At 49.3% G+C, this 24433-nt stretch overlaps 1 protein-coding gene across 5 annotated transcripts in view; it reads right to left on the minus strand.

Moving 5' to 3' along the window:
* The window catches only part of slc2a9l2 (solute carrier family 2 member 9, like 2), a 250648-nt gene that overhangs the window by 219165 nt on the left and 7050 nt on the right, over positions 1 to 24433 (minus strand). For all 5 annotated transcript variants that reach the window (XM_078407285.1, XM_078407305.1, XM_078407314.1 and 2 more), the window contains 2 exons: positions 22287 to 22378; positions 6415 to 6513 (listed from right to left, as the gene is read on the minus strand). In XM_078407285.1, coding sequence (XP_078263411.1) covers positions 6415 to 6513; positions 22287 to 22378 — 191 coding nt within the window. The remainder of the gene's footprint in view (positions 1 to 6414; positions 6514 to 22286; positions 22379 to 24433) is intronic.

The following is a 24433-nucleotide window of genomic DNA, read 5'->3' on the forward strand; positions in this document are numbered from 1 at the left end:
GTCCCCTTAAAATACCCCGTACTGATCGAGCTTTTCACCATCATGTCCCAGTGCCTGCCTTCCTTTGGCTCTCTGCCCTTCTTAGTGATTTTTGTTCACATCCTTGAATATCTTTGACTTCAAAAGCATGACATTGTTGTTTCAGTAATCCGTGCAAATTTAAAATTATGAAACATTGGTGAAAAATGTGTGGGCTTTGCGACCTGTGTGCAGTTTTTGAACATGTGCATCAATGCAATATTTTCAGAATGTTGATTTGAGAGATGATGTGAAAATGTTCACCTTGTGTTTGCTTGAAAATATTTGCATATTGCCGTGGAAGGATCAAAATTAATTAAAGATAGTGGTGCGGTATATTTCTGCACAAAACTGTATCAGAGGAAATGCGGAGGAAGGAACTGCAGATGCTGGTTTACGCCAAAGACAGACACAAAATGCTGGAGTAACTCAGCAGGGGACAGGCAGCATCTCAGGAGTGAAGGAATGGGTGATGTTTTCTGAAGAAGGGTCTCGACCCAAAATGTCACCCATTCCTTCTCTCCAGGGATTGCTGCTTGTCACACTGAGTTAGAAACATAGAAACATAGAAAATAGGTGCAGGAGGAGGCCATTCGGCCCTTCGAGCCAGCACCCCCATTCATTGTGATCATGGCTGATCGTCCCCAATCAATACCCCGTGCCTGCTTTCTCCCCATACCCCTTGATTCCACTAGCCCCTAGACCTCTATCTAACTCTCTCTTAAATCCATCCAGTGATTTGGCTTCCACTGCCCTCTGCGGCAGAGAATTCCACAAATTGACAACTCTCTGGGTGAAAAAGTTTTTTCTCACCTCAGTTTTAAATGGCCTCCCCTTTATTCAAAGACTGTGTGGCCCCTGGTTCTGGACTCCCCCAACATTGGGAACATGTTTCCTGCATCTAGCTTGTCAAGTCCTTTTATAATTTTATACGTTTCTATAAGATCCTCTCTCATCCTTCTAAACTCCAGTGGAGTTCCTCCAGCATTCTGTGTCTAACTCCAGTTGACAGGTTATGTTAAACCTCAGTTACTTCCAGATTGGCAAAAATGTTTCATTTTAGTTTTCGGACAAATTTAGACTACAAATTAACTTGTAAAGTTAATCTGAACAATACTGCCCTGTGGACTAGTTACATGGACTAGCTCACTAGTTCCATGGAACGTGATTCCACGTATCATACTAGTTACATGGAATAGCTTACAGGTCATTCCCATGTCATGATCACCTGACTTGTGGACACACTGTACATAGGAGCAAGAGTTTGGCAGTCTGTGGGGATGGATAGGGATGGATTTGCTGGCTGAGGTGGGGCTGCAGTCATCTTCTGCTGGGTGGGAATGTGGCATTTCCACATGCTTTCTCTCCCCAGGGGCTGGGTTGAGTCGACCAGAGCTGGGAATACTGAGCTGACTCATCGCTTCTCCCAGAGACAGCTGGTGGCTGCATTTCCCACTCCTGCTTGCTCTCCCAACATGAGCTGCTCTGCGTAGGATGGAACTGCGGAAGCTGGTTTACAGCTGGTTAACTCAGTGGGTCAGGCATATACACCGAAGATAGAACAAGATGCTGGAGTAACTCAGTGGGACAGGCATAGACACTGAAGAGAGAGACAAAATGCTGAGGTAACCCAGTGGGACAGGCAGGTACGCCGAAGATAGACACAAAATATTGTAGTAACTCAGTGGGACGGGCTGCATCTCTGGAGAGAAAGAATGGGTGTACACTGAAGATAGACACAAAATGCTTGAGTAACTCAGTGGGACTGGCAGATACACTGAGGATAGACACAAAATGATGGAGTAACTCAGTGGGACAGGCAGCATCTCTGGAGAGAAGGAATGGGTGACGTTTCGAATCGAGACCCTCCTTCAGACTCAAAGCAGTTCAAAGGAGTGCACATGTAAACATAACTTCAAAGCGACCGATAAATAAATACTGAAGCATCTGCTGGGTTTCAGTTAACAGTTGACATTTTTAAACGGCAGCGAAAAACATCTTTTCAATCAGGCTTTTAGCTGACTTTACTTCTTCTGATGACATTGTAAAAACTACCTTTATTCTCTTGTACTTATCTCAGCATACCCTTCAGCAGCTTGTGTTGGGCTCGTATAGTATGTGGGACTCTATTATTGAGCTCAGTGGTTTTGTTTTTTGTCCTTTTACACTCTCAATTTTTATATTTTTATTTTAAATTGTTAGATAAGTCTGCGCTTTTTATGCTATTAACTGTCTATGTCTTGACTTATCTTCCTGTTGTCTATGGAATTAGGGAGTTAACCAGTGCCCATACTTTAAGTCTATTGCCTATTTGTCCCTTGTTTTGGTTCTCTCCACGATTCCCTCCAATTTTTCTTCTGCTTAAATATTTATCCAGTTTGCCCCTTTGAAGACTAATATAGAAATTTTCATCTACGTGCGCAATCCCCGAGGGTTAGAGGATGGACTGCTTCCAATCCTTTGGGTTGTGAAGTCACTGAAGGGTCTGATCTGCTTGCTCTGCCACATATGGACTGTAGCTGGAGGTGTTTGACTGTGTGGTTGGGTGCGTCCAATGAGACATAACATGGCTGCTGTGTGAGCTCCCCTCTGGAGAACATGGACACAGAGTGCTGGAGTAACTCAGCGGGTCAGGCAGCATCTCTGGAGAACATGGACACAGAGTGCTGGAGTAACTCAGCAGGTCAGGCAGCATCTCTGGAGAACATGGACACAGAGTACTGGAGTAACTCAGCGGGTCAGGCAGCATCTCTGGAGAACATGGACACAGAGTACTGGAGTAACTCAGCGGGTCAGGCAGCATCTCTGGAGAACGTGGACACAGAGTGCTGGAGTAACTCAGCGGGTCAGGCAGCATCTCTGGAGAACATGGACACAGAGTGCTGGAGTAACTCAGCGGGTCAGGCAGCATCTCTGGAGAACATGGACACAGAGTGCTGGAGTAACTCAGCGGGTCAGGCAGCATCTCTGGAGAACATTGACACAGAGTGCTGGAGTAACTCAGCGGGTCAGGCAGCATCTCTGGAGAACATGGACACAGAGTGCTGGAGTAACTCAGCGGGTCAGGCAGCATCTCTGGAGAACATGGACACAGAGTGCTGGAGTAACTCAGCGGCTCAGGCAGCATCTCTGGAGAACATTGATGGGTGATGATTCGGCTCGGGACCCTTCTTATAGACAATAGGTGCAGGAGTAGGCCATTTGGCCCTTCGATGTAATTCAATGTGATCATGGCTGATCATTCACAATCAGTACCCCGTTCCTGCCTTCTCCCCATACCCCCTGACTCCGCTATCATTAAGAGCTCTATCTAGCTCCCTCTTGAAAGCATCCAGAGAATTGACCTCCATTGCCTTCCAAGGCAGAGAATTGACCTCCATTGCCTTCCAAGGCAGAGAATTCCACAGATTTACAACTCTCTGAGTGAAAAAGTTTTTCCTCATCTCTGTTCTAAATGGCCTACCCCTTATTCTTAAACTGTGGCCCCTAGTCCTGGACTCCCCCAACATTGGGAACATTCTTCAGACTGATAAGTCTGAAAAAGAGTTTTGACCTAAAACGTCACCTACTCATGTTCTCCAGAGATGCTGCCTGACCCACTGAGTTACCCCAGCACTTTGTGTCTTTATAATTTTGTAAGCCAGCGTATGCAGTTCCTTGCCACTTGAGGCCATGGAGCTGAGAGGAGTCTCCTCCTTATCTTGTCTGTGCATGCTCGATATTGTGTTTCATCCAAAACTGAACACAGCTCTTAGCAACATCATTGTTCACTGCGAGATTCTCAGCTTTGCATTGGTGCTCCAATAGAAGACATTCTATTGAAGATAGACGTCAGAAGCTCGCAGCCCCCTGGGTTGGGGCCGACATCGGGAGCTCCGGCAGTGGCAGCGTCTTCGCCCGCCCCGAGTCGCGGGGCTAGGGTCGGCCCGCCACGGACTTTTCACCGTCCGGCGCAGCCTGAAATAGGTCGCGGGATTTTCTCTGCCCGGCGGGGGCTTCAATGTCGGGAGCCACGACCGCCCCGACGTGCAGCGGTAGCGTCTTTGCCCCCCCGGATCGCGGGACTTGGGTCGGCCCGCTGCGGACCTTTCACCGTCTGGTGCGGCCTGGAACGTGGCAACTTCAACAGCCTGACCGCGGGAGAAGACGGCAGGGGAAGAGAAAAGACATTCTGGCCTTCCATCACAGTGAGGAGGGGACTGGAGGAGACTCACTGTGATGGATGTTTCTTTTTGTTTGATTGTGTGTGTTATTGCTTATTTTTATTGCTCTTGTTGTTCGACTTTGGGTAATCTTTCATTTCACTGCACATTTATGTGTATGTGACAAACAAACTTTGACTTGACTCAACAGGTGCTCCATAGTTTGTGGTTCAGTGCCACATATGCAGATGATGTCTTCGGTGTCTGTATAACCCCACTTCTTGAGAGTCGCTTTACAATGACCAGCGCCAGCTCTCAGTCTATTCAGGCATTTCCATTCAGCCCAACTAGATTCGGACCCAGGATGGAGTGCTTCTTTGGCACTCAGAGGAATGGAAGATATGAATAGCTCAAGTGAAGAAAAATAGGGAAAACACAAAAGAGTCTCGGCCGAAAACGTCGCCCATTCCTTCTATCCAGAAACGCTGCCTGTCCCGATGAATTACTCCAGCGTTTTGTGTCTATTTTTAGGATATGCTAGCTTTAGACAATAGACAATAGACAATAGGTGCAGGAGTAGGCCATTCAGCCCTTCGAGCCAGCACCGCCATTCAATGCGATCATGGCTGATCACTATCAATCAGTACCCCGTTCCTGCCTTCTCCCCATACCCCCTCACTCCGCTATCCTTAAGAGCTCTATCCAGCTCTCTCTTGAAAGCATCCAACGAACTGGCCTCCACTGCCTTCTGAGGCAGAGAATTCTACACCTTCACCACCCTCTGACTGAAAAAGTTCTTCCTCATCTCCGTTCTAAATGGCCTACCCCTTATTCTCAAACTGTGGCCCCTTGTTCTGGACTCCCCCAACATTGGGAACATGTTATCTGCCTCTAATGTGTCCAATCCCCTAATTATCTTATATGTTTCAATAAGATCCCCCCTCATCCTTCTAAATTCCAGTGTATACAAGCCCAATCGCTCCAGCCTTTCAACATACGACAGTCCCGCCATTCCGGGAATTAATCTAGTGAACCTACGCTGCACGCCCTCCATAGCAAGAATATCCTTCCTCAAATTTGGAGACCAAAACTGCACACAGTACTCCAGGTGCGGTCTCACCAGGGCCCGGTACAACTGTAGAAGGACCTCTTTGCTCCTATACTCAACTCCTCTTGTTACGAAGGCCAACATTCCATTGGCTTTCTTCACTGCCTGCTGAACCTGCATGCTTCCTTTCATTGACTGATGCACTAGGACACCCAGATCTCGTTGAACTCCCCCTCCTCCTAACTTGACACCATTCAGATAATAATCTGCCTTTCTATTCTTACTTCCAAAGTGAATAACCTCACACTTATCTACATTAAACTGCATCTGCCATGTATCCGCCCACTCACACAACCTGTCCAGGTCACCCTGCAGCCTTATTGCATCTTCCTCACAATTCACACTACCCCCCAACTTAGTATCATCTGCAAATTTGCTAATGTTTGTTTTTGTTGCATTGAAGAAAGCCAAGGGGGCTACTGATTCAGACATTCAAAATGTTGAGAGGCACAAGGGTAGATAGACAATAGACAATAGGTGCAGGAGGAGGCCATTCGGCCCTTCGAGCCAGCACCACCATTCAATGTGATCATGGCTGATCATTCTCACCGTTCCTGCCTTCTCCCCATACCCCCTGACCCCACTATCCTTAAGAGCTCTATCTAGCTCTCTCTTGAATGCATTCAGAGAATTGGCCTCCACTGCCTTCTGAGGCAGTGAATTCCACAGATTTACAACTCTCTGAGTGAAAAAGTTTTTCCTCATCTCCGTTCTAAATGGCCTACCCCTTATTCTTAAACTGTGGCCCCTGGTTCTGGACTCCCCCAACATTGGGAACATGTTTCCTGCCTCTAACGTGTCCAACCCCTTAATAATCTTATATGTTTCGATAAGATCCCCTCTCATCCTTCTAAATTCCAGTGTATACAAGCCTTCAGTCTTTCAACATACGACAGTCCCGCCATTCCGGGAATTAACCTAGTAAACCTACGCTGCACGACCTCAATAGCAAGAATATCCTTCCTCGAATTTGGAGACCAAAACTGCACACAGTACTCCAGGTGCGGTCTCACTAGGGCCCTGTACAACTGCAGAAGGACCTCTTTGCTCCTATACTCAACTCCTCTTGTTACGAAGGCCAACATTTCATACAACAAGGTGACTGTTAACATGCTTTATATTTTCTCTCTATTTGAATTCACTTACCACTGTTGGCGCATTAACGACTGACAAGTTGTAACCATACAAAAACGATGAGCCAAAAGCTCCAATGAGTGAGGCAGTCAGAAGATGGCACGTCAAACCCTGGAAAGACAAGACATTTGCTTTAAACAATTTTTACAGATTTTTGCATTTTTCAAAATTTCAAGTGCTTGAGATTTTTTTTGAATTGAACCAACTTTCCTTGGTTTATGTTACATTTGGTATTCAATGATCATTTGCTTAAGCTAATCTTCCAGGAGGTAGGCACGATTGGCAATACCTATCACTAAATACCCCTGTGTGTAGATGACTGTAAACTACCCCCTTATTCTGCTGCAACCTTTCTTTTAAAGGTATTCCAATTGAGCGAATGGGTTGAACTTCCCAGATTTAGGAATTTCTCTCCCTTCTCTTTCCCTGCATCAGATTTGATACATCGTTTGGTTTAGTTTGGAGATACAGCGCGGAAACAGGCACTTTCGACCCACCGGGTCCGCGCCGACCAGCGATCCCCGCACATTAACACTGTCGTATACCCACTAGGGTGGAAACCAAAGATTTTTTTTTTTTTTAGATTTAGAGATACAGCGCGGAAACAGGCACTTTCGACCCACCGAGTCCGCGCCACCCAGCGATCCCCGCACATTAACACTATCCCACACCCACGAGGGACAACTTTTACATTTACCCGGTCAATTAACCTACAAACCTGTACGTCTTTGGAGTGTGGGAGGAAAACGAAGATCTCGGAGAAAACCCACGCAGGTCACGGGGAGAACGTACAAACTCCGTACAGACGGCGCCCGTAGTCAGGATCGAACCCGAGTCTCCGGCGTTGCATTCGCTGTAAGGCAGCAACTCTACCGCTGCGCCACCGTGACCGCCCATTCTGATCTCCCTCCTCTGTTATTTTCTCAATTCTTAAGTCCCATGAAGATATTGAACTATTGCAGGTCCTCACAAAACACTGGAGTAACTCAGCGGGTCAGGCAGCATCTCTGGAGAACATGGACACAGAGTGCTGGAGTAACTCAGCGGGACAGACAGCATCTCTGGAGAACATGGACACAGAGTGCTGGAGTAACTCAGCGGGTCAGGCAGCATCTCTGGAGAACATGGACACAGAGTGCTGGAGTAACTCAGCGGGTCAGGCAGCATCTCTGGAGAACATGGACACAGAGTGCTGGAGTAACTCAGCGGGACAGACAGCATCTTTGGAGAGAAGGAACGGGTGACGTCACTGGATCGAGACCCTTCTTCAGAAGGATCTGTAGTCACCCATTCCTTCTCTCCAGAGAAGCTGCCGGTCCCGCTGAGTTACTCCAGCATTGTGTATCTATCTTCTGCATAAACCAGTATCTGCAGCTCCTTTCTTAAATAGTGCAGGTCCTCTCCAGCTTACAAACAACCGAGTTTTGTGCAGCCCAATACGATATGAAAGAACTTTATTTATCCCAGGAGGGAAATTGATCTGCCAACGGTCATAAAACACAAAATACATGAAACATGAAATTAATGTGACGAGTGGAAAGAAATGGGAATGTGCAAAATTAGGGGGTGGGGGGTAGGAATCAGTCAGTCTACCCCACGACAGAAGGGGGAGGTGTTGTACAGTTTGACAGCCACATGGGAAGAAGGATCTCCTGTGGCGTTCGTTCTGTGCTGCATCTTGGTGGGACCAGTCTGTTGCTGAAGGTGCTCCTCAGGTTGACCAGTGTGTCATGGAGGGGGTGAGCTGTATTGTCCAGGATGCTCCGCAGTTTGAGGGGCATCCTCCCCTCCAAGACCCCCTTCCCCATGAATCCAACTCCGCCCCCAGGACAGAGCCAGCCTTCCTGATGAGTTTGTTAATCCCATTGGCGTCCGCGGCCTTCGCCCTGCTGCCCCGGCACACGGCAGTGAAGATGGTACTGACTACCACCGACTGGTAGAACATCTGCAGCATCCCACTGCAGATGTTGAAGGAGCAGAGCCTTCTCAAAAAGTACAGCCGTCCCTGTCCCTTCTTGTACAGGGCCTCAGCGTACCTGGACCAGTCCAGTGTACTGTCCAGGTACACTCCAAGGTACTTGTACTCCCTGGTAAACTGCACATCCACACCATCGATGGAGACAGGGGACAGGGGTGTTCCTCTCCTCCTGAAGTCCACCACTAACTCTTTAGTCTTGTCGGTGTGTGAGCTGCAGGTGATTCAGCCCACACCACTCAACAAAGTCGTTGACCACACCTCTGCATTCAGCTTCCCTCCCCTCACAGATGCAGCCCACAATTCCAGAGTCATCTGTAAACGTCTGCAGGTGGCGGGAGTCGGAGTTGTATCTGAAGTCCGAGGTGTAGACGGTGAACAGGGAGGGAGAGAGGACGGTCCCCTGTGGGGCCCGTGTTGCTCACCACTCTGTCCGAGACACAGTTCTATAAAAACAGTTCTATAAGCCCATAAACACCAAGGAACATTTGGGAGGGATGTGGGATGGATTAGCCATCTACTCGGGGGGCTGCAAGCATCTTTTTACGCATTCCCTACTTGCAACCTTTCGGGGTTACGCACACTTCTCAGTACAGAGGCCCGTATCTGTAGTTCCAGATTAACATTATTCTCAACCTGTCCTGCCACTTTCATACTTCGTACACCCATCTCCCATGTTCCTCTGCTCCTGCACGCCTCTTAGCACAAACTAGACCAAGTGGACCCGTTGGGCCCAAACCTCTCCTGCATTGGTGCAGCACCCTCTCCTCCCCCCCTCCCCTACCCTCTCCCCCTCACCCACCCTCTCCCCCACCCTCTCCTCCTCACCCACCCTCTCCCCTACCCTCTCCCCCTCACCCACCCTCTCCCCCACCCTCTCCTCCTCACCCACCCTCTCCCCTACCCTCTCCCCCTCACCCACCCTCTCCCCCACCCTCTCCTCCTCACCCACCCTCTCCCCTACCCTCTCCCCCTCACCCCCTCCCCCCACCCTCCCCCTCCCCTCCCCCTCCTCACCCCTTCCCCCTCCCCCACTATCTCCCCCTCCCCCCCTCTGCCCCCAGGGGCGAGGGAGACACAGAGATAAGGAAGTGCAATGTGTGAAAATGAGACATCATATGAGATGCAGCTCAAGGAACATGTATAGATCATTGTTAGCTAGAGGGTGACAATGAAGCAAACAGAGATCAAAATTTAATCAGATTAACAGTCGGACTGGTCGGAGAACTTGGAAGGCCGGGACCTTCTACTTAATCAATAAAGCAACACTCCCTCCTCCTCTTTCACCCCCGCCTCTAACCCTCCTGAAACATCTGTAGCCCGGAACATTAAGATGTACCCTTGAAACATTATTGAGCCATTCCTGTACCACGCTCAACCAGGCTTCTGGAATGGTTACAACATCCCAGTCGGACATAGGTATCCACACCCTGAGCTCACCTGCCTTACCCATCGCTTTGTATTCAATAAGCCAGATGCAGTCCCACATACATTTTGTTCATCTCCAACAGTCCTTCCTTGCTCTCTGCTCTGCTCCTGCCTATTTTCACCGTTAAACTTTCTTTCATCACCGTCCACACCGATTCCCAGCCTCTCACCTGCCTCACTTTTGCATTGGATCCCCTCAAGACTGATTGTGGTTGGAAGGGTGGGGGGGGGGGGACAAAAGCCGGAACTGAGAGGGGCACGTCAAAGCTTGGCGAGTGATAGGTGGATACAGGTGGGGGGGGGGGGGGAGAGGGGGTTGGATAGGCAGATGGTTGAACAAAGACCAGAGGTAAAAAGACTAAATGTGTGAGGCAAGGCTGGGAGAGTTGTGAATTGGAAAGCAAGAGGAAGGACGGTAGGTGGGAGAGGAAAGGGTGGGGAGAAATCAGTGCGAGTCTAGGTGTGGTACACAGAATAGACAATAGGTGCAGGAGGAGGCCATTCGGCCCTTCGAGCCAGCACCGCCATTCAATGTGATCATGGCTGATCATTCTCAATCAGTACCCCTTTCCTGCCTTCTCCCCATACCCCCTGACTCCGCTATCCTTAAGAGCTCTATCCAGCTCTCTCTTGAATGCATTCAGAGAATTGGCCTCCACTGCCTTCTGAGGCAGAGAATTCCACAGATTCACAACTCTCTGACTGAAAACGTTTTTCCTCATCTCAGTTCTAAATGGCCTACCCCTTATTCTTAAACTGTGGCCCATGATTCTGGACTCCCCCAACATTGGGAACATGTTTCCTGCCTCTTACGTGTCCAACCCCTTAATAATATTATATGTTTCGATAAGATCCCCTCTCATCCTTCTAAATTCCAGTGTATACAAGCCTAGTCGCTCCAGTCCTTCAACAGAAGAAGTGGAAGAGGGGAATAAAGGGCGAGGCGGTGTCTGGCAAGCTATCTAAAATCGGAGCATTCAACGCTCGTACCATTGAGTTGTGAGCTACCCAAGTGGAATACGAGGTGCTGTTCCTCCAGTGTGTGTGTGGCCTCACTCTGGCAATGGAGGAGACATGGGATAGCATGGGACAGTGTGGGAACGGGAAGCGGAGTTGAAATGGCTGATGGTTAGCAACCGGGAGATCCAGTAGGCCCTGGCGGACCCAGCGCAAGTGTTCGGTCAAACAGCCGCTGAGTCTACGTTTGGGCTCGCCGATGTAGAGGTCACATTGGGAACACAGGGTGCGGGAGATGAGGTTAGAAGATAGGTTAGAGCATAGGTTCACGGTGAGAGGGGTGAAAATGAAACATGATAGACAATAGACAATAGGTGCAGGAGGAGGCCATTCGGCCCTTCGAGCCAGCACCGCCATTCAATGTGATCAAGGCTGATCATTCTCAATCAGTACCCCGTTCCTGCCTTCTCCCCATACCCCCTGACTCCGCTATCCTTAAGAGCTCTCTCTTGAATGCATTCAGAGAATTGGCCTCCACTGCCTTCTGAGGCAGTGAATTCCACAGATTCACAACTCTCTGACTGAAAAAGTTTTTCCTCATCTCCGTTCTAAATGGCCTACCCCTTATTCTTAAACTGTGGCCCCTGGTCCAACAGGCAGGTTTTTCCCCACACACAAAGGTCAATGCTGCATTTGATGAGCTGCCAGGGGAAGTGGCAGAAGCCGATACTGCTTAAAATACTTTAAATGAACCTTGACAGGTACCAGTTAGGAAATCAGTAGAAGGAATACTATGGATAGGTCTCATTGCTGGCATGGTCGAGTTGGGCCGAAGGGCCTTCTTCAGACCCTGACACTGACCCGACCAACGGGGTCTGAAGAAGGGTCTCGACCTGAAACGTCACCCGTTCCTTCCCTCCAGAGAGGCTGCCTGTCCCGCTGAGGTACTCCAGCATTTTACGTCTCTCTCCGGTGTAAGCCAGCGTCTGCAGTTCCTTCCTGAACACTTGTGGTTGTTATTGTCGGGCGGTGGAGGAACTGATCATCCCGGAGCCACGGCAGTCACAATCTTCCCGCCACCTCTGAATGCTGAGGAACACGAGGCTACCGTACGAGAGGTCGGCTGGACATAAGATTCCATTTGAGATGCTCTTCTACTTCCTGCTCTCATGGGGGGGGGGGGGGGGGGGGGGGGTGTAATCTAATGAAAGATTTGGCGCCTGTTTCCAAGCTACATCGCTAAATTAAACTAAACTAAAATGGAAGGGGTCCTTGGTGCCTTCCCAATGCTTCACCTCCACGTCAGATGGAAAGATCACCCCTCCTGCAGTAATCAAACTGTAATGGAGGTGACTGGCAGCCATTGCATCCGCTGCTCCAGATCTCAACTTACTTACATCGGCGAAACCAAGCGCAGGCTCGGCGATCGCTTCGATCAACACCTGCGCTCGGTCCGCGCTGGCCAAACTGGTCTCCCGGTGGCCAAGCACTTCAACTCCCCCTCCCACTCCCAGTCTGGCCTTTCTGCCATGGGCCTCCTCCAGTGCCATAGTGAGGCCCACCGGAAATTGGAGGAACAGCACCTCATATTTCGCCTGGGCAGCTTGCAGCCCAGCGGTATGAACATCGACTTCTCCAACTTTAGATAGTTCCTCTGACCCTCTCTTCCCCTCCCCCTTCCCAGGTCTCCCTCTATCTTCCTGTCTCCACCTATATCCTTCCTTTGTCCTGCCCTCATGACATCAGTCTGAAGAAGGGTCTCGACCCGAAACGTCACCCATTCCTTCTCTCCTGAGATGCTGCCTGACCCGCTGAGTTACTCCAGCATTTTGTGAATAAAGCCCTTTACAGGGGTGATGAGTTGCAAGAAAAGGATGGTGTTACAACTTTCCATAACACAAAGCAGCTTCATCGGGCAACTGCATCAAGAAACCAGAGTTGAAAAAGCAAAAATGATGTTTATTAACATGCTTGTTCCCATAAGTTGTTAGAGAGAGCAAATTTTAACCGATCCCTCAAATCTCAGGCTTTGCGGATTTGAGAATTCTGTGCGGACAAATTTCCTTTACCTGGGACAATAGGAATCCGAAGGGTAACTTTTTCACACAGAGGGTGGTGGGAGTATGGAACAAGCTGCCAGAGGAGGTTGTTGAGGCAGGGACTATCCCAATGTTTCAGAAACAGTTAGACAGGTACATGGATAGGACAGGTTTGGAGGGATATGGACCAAACGCGGGCAGGTGGGACAAGTGTAGCTGGGACATGTTGGCCGGTGTGGGCGAGTTGGGCCGAAGGGCCCGTTTCCAAGCCGTATCACTCTACGACAGTAATGAGACACTTTGGAGACCAAACTCCAAGCAAACCTTACACCGATCAGCCGAAACATTATGACCTGATGAGCCAAAACATTATGACCACCTGCCTAATATGCTGTTGGTCCTCCGTGTGCAGCCCCATACGCAGCAGGGTGCGATGCACTGTGTATTGTGACACATTCCTCCCGTGACCACCATTAACATTTTCTGTGACTTGTGCCACAGTCGACCTTCTGTCGGTTCGGACCAGACGGGATAGCCTTCGTTGCCGTCGCGCATCGATGAGCCTTGGGCGCCCAACACCCTGTCTGTCGCCGGTTTGTGGTTTGTCCCTCCTCGGACCACTGTCGGTAGGTACTCACCACTGCTGACCGGGAGCACCCCACAAGCCTTGCCGTTTCACAGATGCTCTGACCCAGTCGTTTGGCCATAACAATTTGGCCCTTGTCAAAGTCGCTCAGGTCTTTACTCCTGCCCATTTCTCCTGCATCCAACACATCAACTTCAAGAACTGACTGTTCACTTGCTGCCTAATATATCCCACCCCTTGACAGGTGCCATTGTAACAAGGTAATCTATGTTATTCACTTCGCCTGTCAGTGGCTTTGGCCGATCGGTGTATTTACTGAAACATGAGAGCGACCCTTGTGCTTAACAACCCCATACACAGGTGTTCCAGTAACCTGCCTCCCAAAGAAACAACACCACCCTTCAATAGCAGGAGGCTCACAATGAGATTTTTTAGATTTAGATTTAGAGATACAGCGCAGAAACAGGCCCTTCGGCCCACCGGGTCCACGCCGCCCAGCGATCCCCACACATTAACACTATCCTACACCCACTAGGGACAATTTTTACATTTGCCCAGCCAATTAACCTACGTACCTGTACGTCTTTGGAGTGTGGGAGGAAACCGAAGATCTCGGAGAAAACCCACGCAGGTCACAGGGAGAACGTACAAACTCCGTACAGACGGCGCCCGTAGTCATGATCGAACCGGAGTCTCCGGCGCTGCATTCGCTGTAAGGCAGCAACTCTACCGCTGCGCCACCGTGACCGCCCAGATCATGGAAAACATAGACCACTAGCATATCTCAAGAGCTACCTCTCAACAAAGATAGATGTCAACAATGACTACCGACAGCACACACCATTTAACAATTACCATGCGTGTCGCCTCTGCAACATGGTCCAAACCCACTGACTAGAGAAGCAAAACAATGTCAGCATCATCTCACAAGCCATTGTTGTGTCATTATATTCAGTTACGTCTAATCATTCATCCGCCTGACCTCAGACTCCTGAAACATTCCGTTCCAAGTTCCATTAAGATGTTACCAAAGAGATAGGGAAAGCATCCTTGATTTTGGTTTTCTTAAGTCTCCTTAAATAAACATGATGACCCCCTGGGAACCCCCGACCAATTGGCACTCAAAATAGAGAAGCATTGGGTAGGTACCAAGAACCACTTACATTTACATTTCCCGCCGGAAATTGGAGGAGCAGCACCTCATATTTCGCCTGGGCAGTTTGCGGCCCGGTGGTATGAACGTCGACTTCTCCAACTTCAGATAGCTCCTCTGTCCCTCCCTTCCCCTCCTCCTTCCCAGATCTCCCTCTATCTTCCTGCCTCCACCTATATCCTTCCTTTGTCCCACCCCCGACATCAGTCTGAAGAAGGGTCTCGACCCGAAACGTCACCCATTCCTTCTCTCCCGAGATGCTGCCTGACCTGCTGAGTTACAGAGAGAGGTTGAACAGGTTGGGTCTTTATTCTTTGGAGCGTAGAAGGTTGAGGGGGGACTTGATAGAGGTTTTTAAAATTTTGAGAGGGACGGACAGAGTTGACGTGGGTAGGCTTTTCCCTTTGAGAGTGGGGAAGATTCCAACAAGGGGACATAGCTTCAGAATTGAGGGACAAAGGTTTAGGGGTAACATGAGGGGGAACTTCTTTACTCAGAGGGTTGTGGCTGTATGGAATGGGCTTCCGGTGGAAGTGGTGGAGGCTGGCTCGATTTTATTATTTAAGAGTAAATTGGATAGGTATATGGATAGGAGGGGATTGGAGGGTTATGGTCTGAGTGCAGGTAGATGAGACTAGGTCAGGGAGAATGGTCGGCGTGGACTGGTAGGGCCGGACAGGCCTGTTTCCATGCTGTAGTTGTTATATGTTATATGTTATATGTTACTCCAGCGTTTTGTGAATAAGCACCTGTAGTCGGGATTGAACCCAGGTCTCTGGCGCTGTAAGGCAGCAACTCTACCGCTGCGCCTACACGTTACAGGTTGAGAGCACACAGAAAATAAGGGAATAAAGGAAAAAAAATGCACCACCTCAAGTTTCCCACCCACTCACCCCATCAAGTCCACATGAGGACGACACAGTTGAGCAGTAGACAATAGACAATAGGTGCAGGAGTAGGCCATTCGGCCCTTCGAGCCAGCACCACCATTCAATGTGATCATGGCTGATCATTCTCAATCAGTACCCCGTTCCTGCCTTCTCCCCATACCCCCTGACTCCGCTATCCTTAAGAGCTCTATCCAGCTCTCTCTTGAATGCATTCAGAGACTTGGCCTCCACTGCCTTCTGAGGCAGAGAATTCCACAGATTTACAACTCTCTGACTGAAAAGGTTTTTCCTCATCGCCATTCTAAATGGCCTACCCCTTATTCTTAAACTGTGGCCCCTGGTTCTGGACTCCCCCAACATTGGGAACATGTTTCCTGCCTCTAACGTGTCCAGCCCCTTAATAATCTTATATGTTTCGATAAGATCTCCTCTCATCCTTCTAAATTCCAGTGTACACAAGCCTAGTCGCTCCAGTCTTTTAACATATGACAGTCCCGCCATTCCGGGAATTAACCTAGTAAACCTACGTTGCACGCCCTCAATAGCAAGAATATCCTTCCTCAAATTTGGAGACCAAAACTGCACACAGTACTCCAGGTGCGGTCTCACTAGGGCCCTGTACAACTGCAGAAGGACCTCTTTGCTCCTCTTGTTATGAAGGTCAACATTCCATTGGCTTTCTTCACTGCCTGCTGTACCTGCATGCTTCCTTTCAGTGACTGATGCACTAGGACACCCAGATCTCGTTGTACGTCCCCTTTTCCTAACTTGAGCAGCGGTAGAGTTAGTGCCTTACAGCGCCAGAGACCCGGGTTCGATCCCGACCACGGGCGCCGTCTGTACGGAGTTTGTACGTTCTCCCCGTGACCTCATGGGTTTTCTCCGAGATCTTCGGTTTCCTCCCACATCCAAATATGTACAGGTATGTAGGTTAATCGGCTTGGTGTATGTGTGAATAGTCCCCAGTGTGTGTAGGATAGTGTTGATGTGCGGGGATCGCTGGTCGGAGCGGACCAGTTGGGCCGAAGGGCCTGTTTCCGCGCTGTGACCCAAAGTCAGTCCTGCCCATCTGTGACAGAGGCTGCAAATCGCACACGGGCTTCCTCAGCAGCACCAGAACCCACAGCACTAGATTGAGGCAAGTCAGTATGAACTCCAAAAGACAGCTCGTAAAGGTAATGCCCATCAAAGGCAATGGCGAAGGAAGGTTGCAACCTGTTCAAATAGCACCAGCAGAATGCACAGTCTTGAATTTGGAGAAGATGAATCGAAGGGCCAGTGGCTACGCACCTATCACATGTTACATTATTCAAAATTACTTTCAAAATATAATCAGAATTATTTTTCAGGAAATGGTATCAATTCAATTTATCTTTTATTCTTGAGAAGTAATTTAAAACTTTCAAAATCAAGTTATTGGTGAATGGCCGCACACCAACTTAATTTGTAGAGTCCCCTCAAAGACATGCAAATGAATGGCTCCAATTAAAGAGTGAAAAGTAATCCTGTTTGGAGCATTATGAGAGTCATGTTTTTTTTACTTCTCCAGTGCTTGGAACACCATCCGGCCTGCACTGCTAGGGAGCAAACTGACGAAGATGTGGGTGGATTCTCCAAAGGTATCCTGGATCACCAACTACCTGACTGGACGACCACAATATATAAGAAAATAACTGCAGATGCTGGTACAAATCGAAGGTATTTATTCACAAAATGCTGGAGTAACTCAGCAGGTCAGGCAGCATCTCAGGAGAGAAGGAATGGGTGACGTTTCAGGTCGAGACCCTTCTTCAGACTGATGTCAGGGGGGCGGGACAAAGGAAGGATATAGGTGGAGACAGGAAGATAGAGGGAGAACTGGGAAGGGGGAGGGGGAGAGAGGGACAGAGGGACTATCTAAAGTTGGAGAAGTCGATGTTCATACCACTGGGCTGCAAGCTGCCCAGGCGAAATATGAGGTGCTGTTCTTCCAATTTCCGGTGGGCCTCACTATGGCACTGGAGGAGGCCCATGACAGAAAGGTCAGACTGGGAGTGGGGGGGGGAGTTGAAGTGCTCAGCCACCGGGAGATCAGATTGGCCAACGCGGACCGAGCGCAGGTGTTGAGCGAAACGATCGCCGAGCCTGCGTTTGGTTTCGCCGATGTAAATAAGTTGACATCTGGAGCAGCGGATGCAATAGATGAGGTTGGAGGAGGTGCAGGTGAACCTCTGACTCACCTGGAAAGACTGTTTGGGTCAATAGACAATAGACAATAGACAATAGGTGCAGGAGTAGGCCATTCAGCCCTTCGAGCCAGCACCGTCATTCAATGCGATCATGGCTGATCACTCTCAATCAGTACCCCGTTCCTGCCTTCTCCCCATACCCCCTCACTCCGCTATCCTTAAGAGCTCTATCCAGCTCTCTCTTGAAAGCATCCAATGAACTGGCCTCCACTGCCTTCTGAGGCAGAGAATTCCACACCTTCACCACTCTCTGACTGAAAAAGTTCTTCCTTGGATGGAGTTGAGGGCGGAGGTAAAGGGACAGGTGTTGCATCTCGTGCAGTTGCCGGGGAAAGTGCCCGGGGATGGGGTGGTTTGGGTGGGATGGGACGAGTGGACCAGGGAGTTATGGAGGGAACACAATATGTCAGGCTACGGAACTGTGTCTCGGACACGGTGGTGAGCAACACAGGGGCCCCACACGGGACGGTCCTCTCTCCCTTCCTGTTCACCATCCGCACCTCGGACTTGTAACTGAGATACAACTCTGTATCCTGCCATCTGTAGAAGTTTCCAGATGACTCTGCAATTGTGGGCTGCATCAGTGGGGGGAGGGAAGCTGAATACAGAGGTGTGGTCAACGACTTTGTTGAGTGGTGTGGGCTGAATCACCTGCAGCTCAACACCGACAAGATGAAGGAGTTAGTGGTGGACTTTAGGAGGAGAGGAACACCCCTGTCTCCTGTCTCCATCGATGGTCGATCCCCACACATTAACACTATCCTACACCCACTAGGGACAATTTTCCTACAAACTTTATAGTCCTGGGAGTGTGGGAGGAAACCGAAGATCTCGGAGAAACCCCACGCAGGTCACGGGGAGAACGCACAAAATGCCGAACAGACAGCGCCCGTAGTCGGGATTGAACCCGGGTCTCCGGCGCTGCATTCGCTGTAAGGCAGCAACTCGACCGCCACGCCACCGTGCCGCCTTTACCAATTGCAAACCTTAAATCTAAATTCAATGGAGATCTTAAATCTCCACTGATACAGTGCTATTGATAAATATTCCCAGCACAGTAACTGGGAGAAGAATTTCATGATTCACCCCGACAAACTCATGTTCCACAAAGACTGGTTCAAGGTGCACTGTTTACAATCTGCATAATCTCATTGCACTTTGGAACTGAAATTCCGGCAAAAAGATGCAAATAATTAAAAGTGAAACAACCTTTTGTCAAGGAAGAAAATGATTGAGCTTGGTTAGCAAGAACCTAGAATGGAACACAGACAAATGTGGGGTGTTTGCCTTTTGGGAACACTAACATGGGCAGGACCTACACAGCGAATGGTAGGGCCTCTGGGGAGTGTTGTAGAGCAGAGGGATCTAGGAGTGCAGGTGCATGGTTCCTTGAAAGTGGCAACGCAGGTAGATGGGGGGGTCGAAAAGGCTTTCTGCACTTTGGCCTTCATCAGTCAGAGCATTGAGTGTGGAAGTTGGGAGGTCATGTTGTAGTTATGCAAGACAATGGTGAGGTTACCTTTAGAGTATTGTGTTCTGTTTTGGGCAACATGTCATAGAAATGATGGACAGGGTGCAGCATAGGAGGATGAGGGGTGATCTTTTAGGTTATAGAGTGATACAGTGTGGAAACAGGCCCTTCGGCCCAACTCGCCCACACCGGCCAACAATGTCCCAGCTACCCTAGTCCCACTTGCCTGCGCTTGGTCTGTGACCCTCCAAACCTGTCCTATCCATATACCTGTCCAACTGTTTCTTAAACAATGGGATAGTCCCAGCCTCAACTACCTCCTCTGGCAGCTTGTTCCACACACCCACCCCTCTACTGTGTGAAAAAGTCACCCCTCGGATTCCTATTAAATCTTTTCCCCTTCTCCTTGAACCTCCACTGGTCCTCGATTCCCCTACACTGGGTAAAAGACTGTGTGAATCCGCCTGATCTATTCCTCTCATGATTTTGTATACACCTCTGTAAGATCTCCCCTCATCCTTCTGCGCTCCATGGAATTTGACGATGTGTCATGATGATGTTATGTAAATATCGTGACAATAGACAATAGGTGCAGGAGGAGGCCATTCAGCCCTTCGAGCCAGCACCGCCATTCAATGTGATCATGGCTGATCATTCTCAATCAGTACCCCGTTCCTGCCTTCTCCCCATACCCCAGTAGTGACCTTTGAGAATAGATTTTTTTAGATTTTTAGATTTAGAGATACAGCACGGAAACAGGCCCTTCGGCCCACCGAGTCCGGGCCGCCCAGCGATCCCCGTACATTAACACTATCCTACACACACTCGGGACAATTTTTACATTTACCCAGTCAATTAACTTACAAACCTGTACGTCTTTGGAGTGTGGGAGGAAACCGAAGATCTCGGAGAAAACCCACGCAGGTCACGGGGAGAACGTACAAACTCCGTACAGACGGCGCCCGTAGTCAGGATCGAACCCGAGTCTCCGGCGTTGCATTTGCTGTAAAGCAGCAACTCTACCGCTGCGCCACCGTGCCGCCCTGGCACGGTGGCGCAGCCATGATCACATTGAATGGCGGTGCTGGCTCGAAGGGCCGAATGGCCTACTCCTGCACCTATTGTCTATTTGTATCAGGTGACTGGAGAGTGGGAAGGTGTGCCTGTTGTGTACTGCAAGGCTGGAGGTTGCAGTCAGGAGAGACAATAAACATGGAAACTAAGTAATGTAAGTTATACAGACTGTGTCTGCATCATATTCCATCGGAGGCGGAGATGTGACATTGGCGATGAGGATATTTTGGATATTCTGGATTTTGGATATTTTGGATTCTGAATCTGTGGCTACGTGCTGGAAAAAGGTTAGAAAAAGGTCATAAGGGCAGTCGCTGAAGCTGATTTCTTAGCACTTCTTAGCGGAGTTCCACGTTTTGATCCGACGGGTGATGCGAGTGCCGTCAGCGTGAAGTGGAACGCGTGGCCGGAGGGACTCGAGGCCTACGCCGACAGTCGCGGGCTCTCTCTTGATGAGCGAGAGTACGCCGGGGCCAGCAGGGGGCAGCGGAGAGCGTTGCTTTTCTTCACCGCAGGGCCAGCGGTTCGAGAAATGTTTAAAACACTCCCTGACACCGGAATGAAGGAAGACTATAAGAAAGCCGTTGATGCATTGAACAGTCATTATGTGGTGGTGCCCAATGCCATTTATTCCGCAAAACAAAACAGGAAGAGGGCGAAACTGTTGCTCAATTTGTCACGAGACTCAGAAAGGGTGTCTGTAGGACGCAAATATGTGGCTGCTGATGTGGAAAACCAGATATTGGATCAGGTTGCCCAGCACTGCAGGTCAGACAAACTCAGGAGAAGTTACTTTAATGATGCAGACACAATCTGTATAAGTTACATGACTTAGTTTCTATGTTTATTGTCTCTCCTGACTGCAACCTCCAGCCTTGCAGTACAAGAGGAATGTATGGAGTGTAAAAAAGTACACGTCGAGAGACACTCGAATCGAGGGGGGCCAAAGTCAATAGACAATAGGTGCAGGAGGAGGCCATTCGGCCCTTCGAGCCAGCACCACCATTCAATGTGATCATGGCTGATCATTCTCAACCAGTACCCCGTTCCTGCATTCTCCCCATACCCCATGAGTCCACTATCCTTAAGAGCCCTATCCAGCTCTCTCTTGAATGCATTCAGAGAATTGGCCTCCACTGCCTTCTGAGGCAGAGAATTCCACAGATTCACAACTCTCTGACTGAAAAAGTTTTTCCTCATCTAAATGGCCTACCCCTTATTCTTAAACTGTGGCCCCTGGTTCTGGACTCAAAGCCCTTCCCTCTGGACCAGCTCCAAAGCCACAATTTCAGCTTAGTTTCGTTTGTTAGTTTTGAGAGGTGGCGCAAAAACACTCCCTTCGACCCACCGAGTCGGCAACGACCAGCGATCCCCGCATATTAACGCTGCCCTACACACACTGGGAACAGTTTTACATTTACACCAAGACAATTAGCCAACAAACCTGTGTGTCTTTGGCGCTGGGAGGGAACCGAAGATCTGGGAGAAAACCCATGCAGGTCACGGGAGGGGGGGGGGGGGGGGACGCACAGACTCCGTACAGGCAGCACCCGTAGTCGGGATCGAACCTGGGTCTATGCCGCTGTAACAGCAACTCAGAAGGCAGTGGAGGCCAATTCTCTGAATGCATTCAAGAGAGAGCTAGCTAGAGCTCTTAAGGATAGCGGAGTCAGGGGGTATGGGGAGAAGGCAGGAACGGGGTACTGATTGAGAATGATCAGCCATGATCACATTGAATGGCGGTGCTGGCTCGAAGGGCCGAATGGCCTCCTCCTGCACCTATTGTCTATTGTCTAACTCCACCGCTGCGCCACCGTGCCACACATGCTGTCCTACGATTTCTTGCCAGCAAGCAAATTAAACAAATTATTCACAAACTAATGATAAGTAAAGTAAATGTGGGACAGGGAGGTAGTGGTCACAATAACTTAAGTCAAATGCATTTTGGTCTTTAATCCGTGAGTCAATCGCACTCTTGGCACTGTTAAACTCACACTTCAGACAAGCTCAAACAATAAGCCAACATTTCAAGTTGGAAAGTTCACCAAAGGAGATACATTGTAGCAGGAGAAGTGAAACTAACTTGTTTGGTTTGCTGCTTCGCCACAGTCCTTGTTTCAAAGCAGTCACTTGCATTCGCATCATTGGTCTGCATGGTACTGAGGAGCTGTGTTTCTGGAGAGGGAAGGAAAGAATGAAGGTATCAGAAAATGCTGGAGTAACTCAGCGGGTCAGGCAGCATCTAGGAGAGAGGAAATGGGTGACGTTTGGGGTCGAGAACATTCTTCGGACTGATCATTCAGAATGATATCATGCAAACATACACGCAGTATTGAGCAAACAGGATGAATAGCTGCACATACACCGATCAGCCAAAACATTATGACCACTGACAGGCGAAGTGAATAACATCGATTATCTTGTTACAATGGCACCTGTCAAGGGGTGGGATATATTAGGCAGCAAGTGAACAGTCAGTTCTTGAAGGTACTTATTCCCAAAATGCTGGAGTAACTCAGCAGGTCAGGCAGCATCTCAGGAGAGAAGGAATGGGTGACGTTTCGGGTCGAGACCCTTCTTCAGACTGATGTCAGGGGGGCGGGACAAAGGAAGGATATAGGTGGAGACAGGAAGATAGAGGGAGATCTGGGAAGGGGGAGGGGAAGAGAGGGACAGAGGAACTATCTAAAGTTGGGGAAGTCAATGTTCATACCACTGGGCTGCAAGCTGCCCTTCAAGAACTTCAGTTCATGAAGTTGATGTGTTGGATGCAGGAGAAATGGGCAGGAGTAAAGACCTGAGCGACTTTGACAAGGGCCAAATTGTTATGGCCAGACGACTGGGTCAGAGCATCTCTGAAACGGCAAGGCTTGTGGGGTGCTCCCGGTCAGCAGTGGTGAGTACCTACCGACAGTGGTCCGAGGAGGGACAAACCACAAACCGGCGACAGACAGGGTGTTGGGCGCCCAAGGCTCATCGATGCGCGAGGGCAACGAAGGCTATCCCGTCTGGTCCGAACCGACAGAAGGTCGACTGTGGCACAAGTCACAGAAAATGTTAATGGTGGTCACGGGAGGAATGTGTCCCAATACACAGTGCATCGCACCCTGCTGCGTATGGGGCTGCACACGGAGGACCAACAGCATATTAGGTGGGTGGTCATAATGTTTTGGCTGATCGGTGTATATGCAACGTCCAACTTCACAAAAATGTTTAATTATATTGTGTGCCGTACCATCATTCAAATATGATTTTTGCTCATTTAATAGCCACACGATGCAAAACCTTTCATCCTGATTCATTGTATCTGTGATGTTAAGCCATTCACTCCAGGACAATTCCTGATCACGACCACAATAGCTCATCTCATTCAAGGCAATGATGAATGCTGATGATCGGGAAGTCTCTTCGAGTTTGGAAGGTGGACAATGGCCGGTGGATGTTAGGATTCCGACAAGAGCCCCATCACAATCCCCTAGATGGACACAAAATGCTGGAGTAACTCAGCGGGACAGGCAGCATCTCTGGAGAGACGGAATGGCTGACATTTTGGGTCGAGAATCCTTCTTCAGATTGAGAGTCTGATTCCACTGACGGAGAGTCTGAGAGCAGCGTTGAAAGAGACCCTTCTTTCCCCCCACCAGGAAGGTCTTAAAGCCCTTCCGTTTCTTCCTTTATAAAGAATAAAATACCACACCCGAGTAAATTCTGTTCCACTGGCATGACAGACTCGCCAAAAGTGGAAATTATGCAGTTGACAGGCAGGAGAGAACAGCAACAAGTCAAGTCAAGTCAATTTTATTTGTATAGCACATTTAAATCAACCCACGATGACCAAAGTGCTGTACATCAGTTCAGCTACTAAGAACGAACATACAATGGCACACAAACATAACAGCACATACATAAACACTTCACAGCGCCCCCTCAGAGGGCCTCAAACGCTAGGGAGTAGAAATAGGTTTTGAGCCTGGACTTAAAGGAGTGGATGGAGGGGGCAGTTCTGATGGGGAGAGGGATGCTGTTCCACAGTCTAGGAGCTGCAACCGCAAAAGCGCGGTCACCCCTGAGCTTAAGCCTAGACCGCGGGATAGTCAGTAGCCCCAAGTCGGCCGACTACCTGTGGGAATCCACTGTGAGAATGTGCATCTGCCTATAACGGAACAGGCAGAAGTGATCACTGCACAGCCCTTCTGCCAAGAAAATCTCACCTTCATAGACAATAGACAA

The sequence above is a fragment of the Rhinoraja longicauda genome, chromosome 1, assembly GCF_053455715.1.
Source record: "Rhinoraja longicauda isolate Sanriku21f chromosome 1, sRhiLon1.1, whole genome shotgun sequence".
NCBI classification, from domain to species: domain Eukaryota; kingdom Metazoa; phylum Chordata; class Chondrichthyes; order Rajiformes; family Arhynchobatidae; genus Rhinoraja; species Rhinoraja longicauda.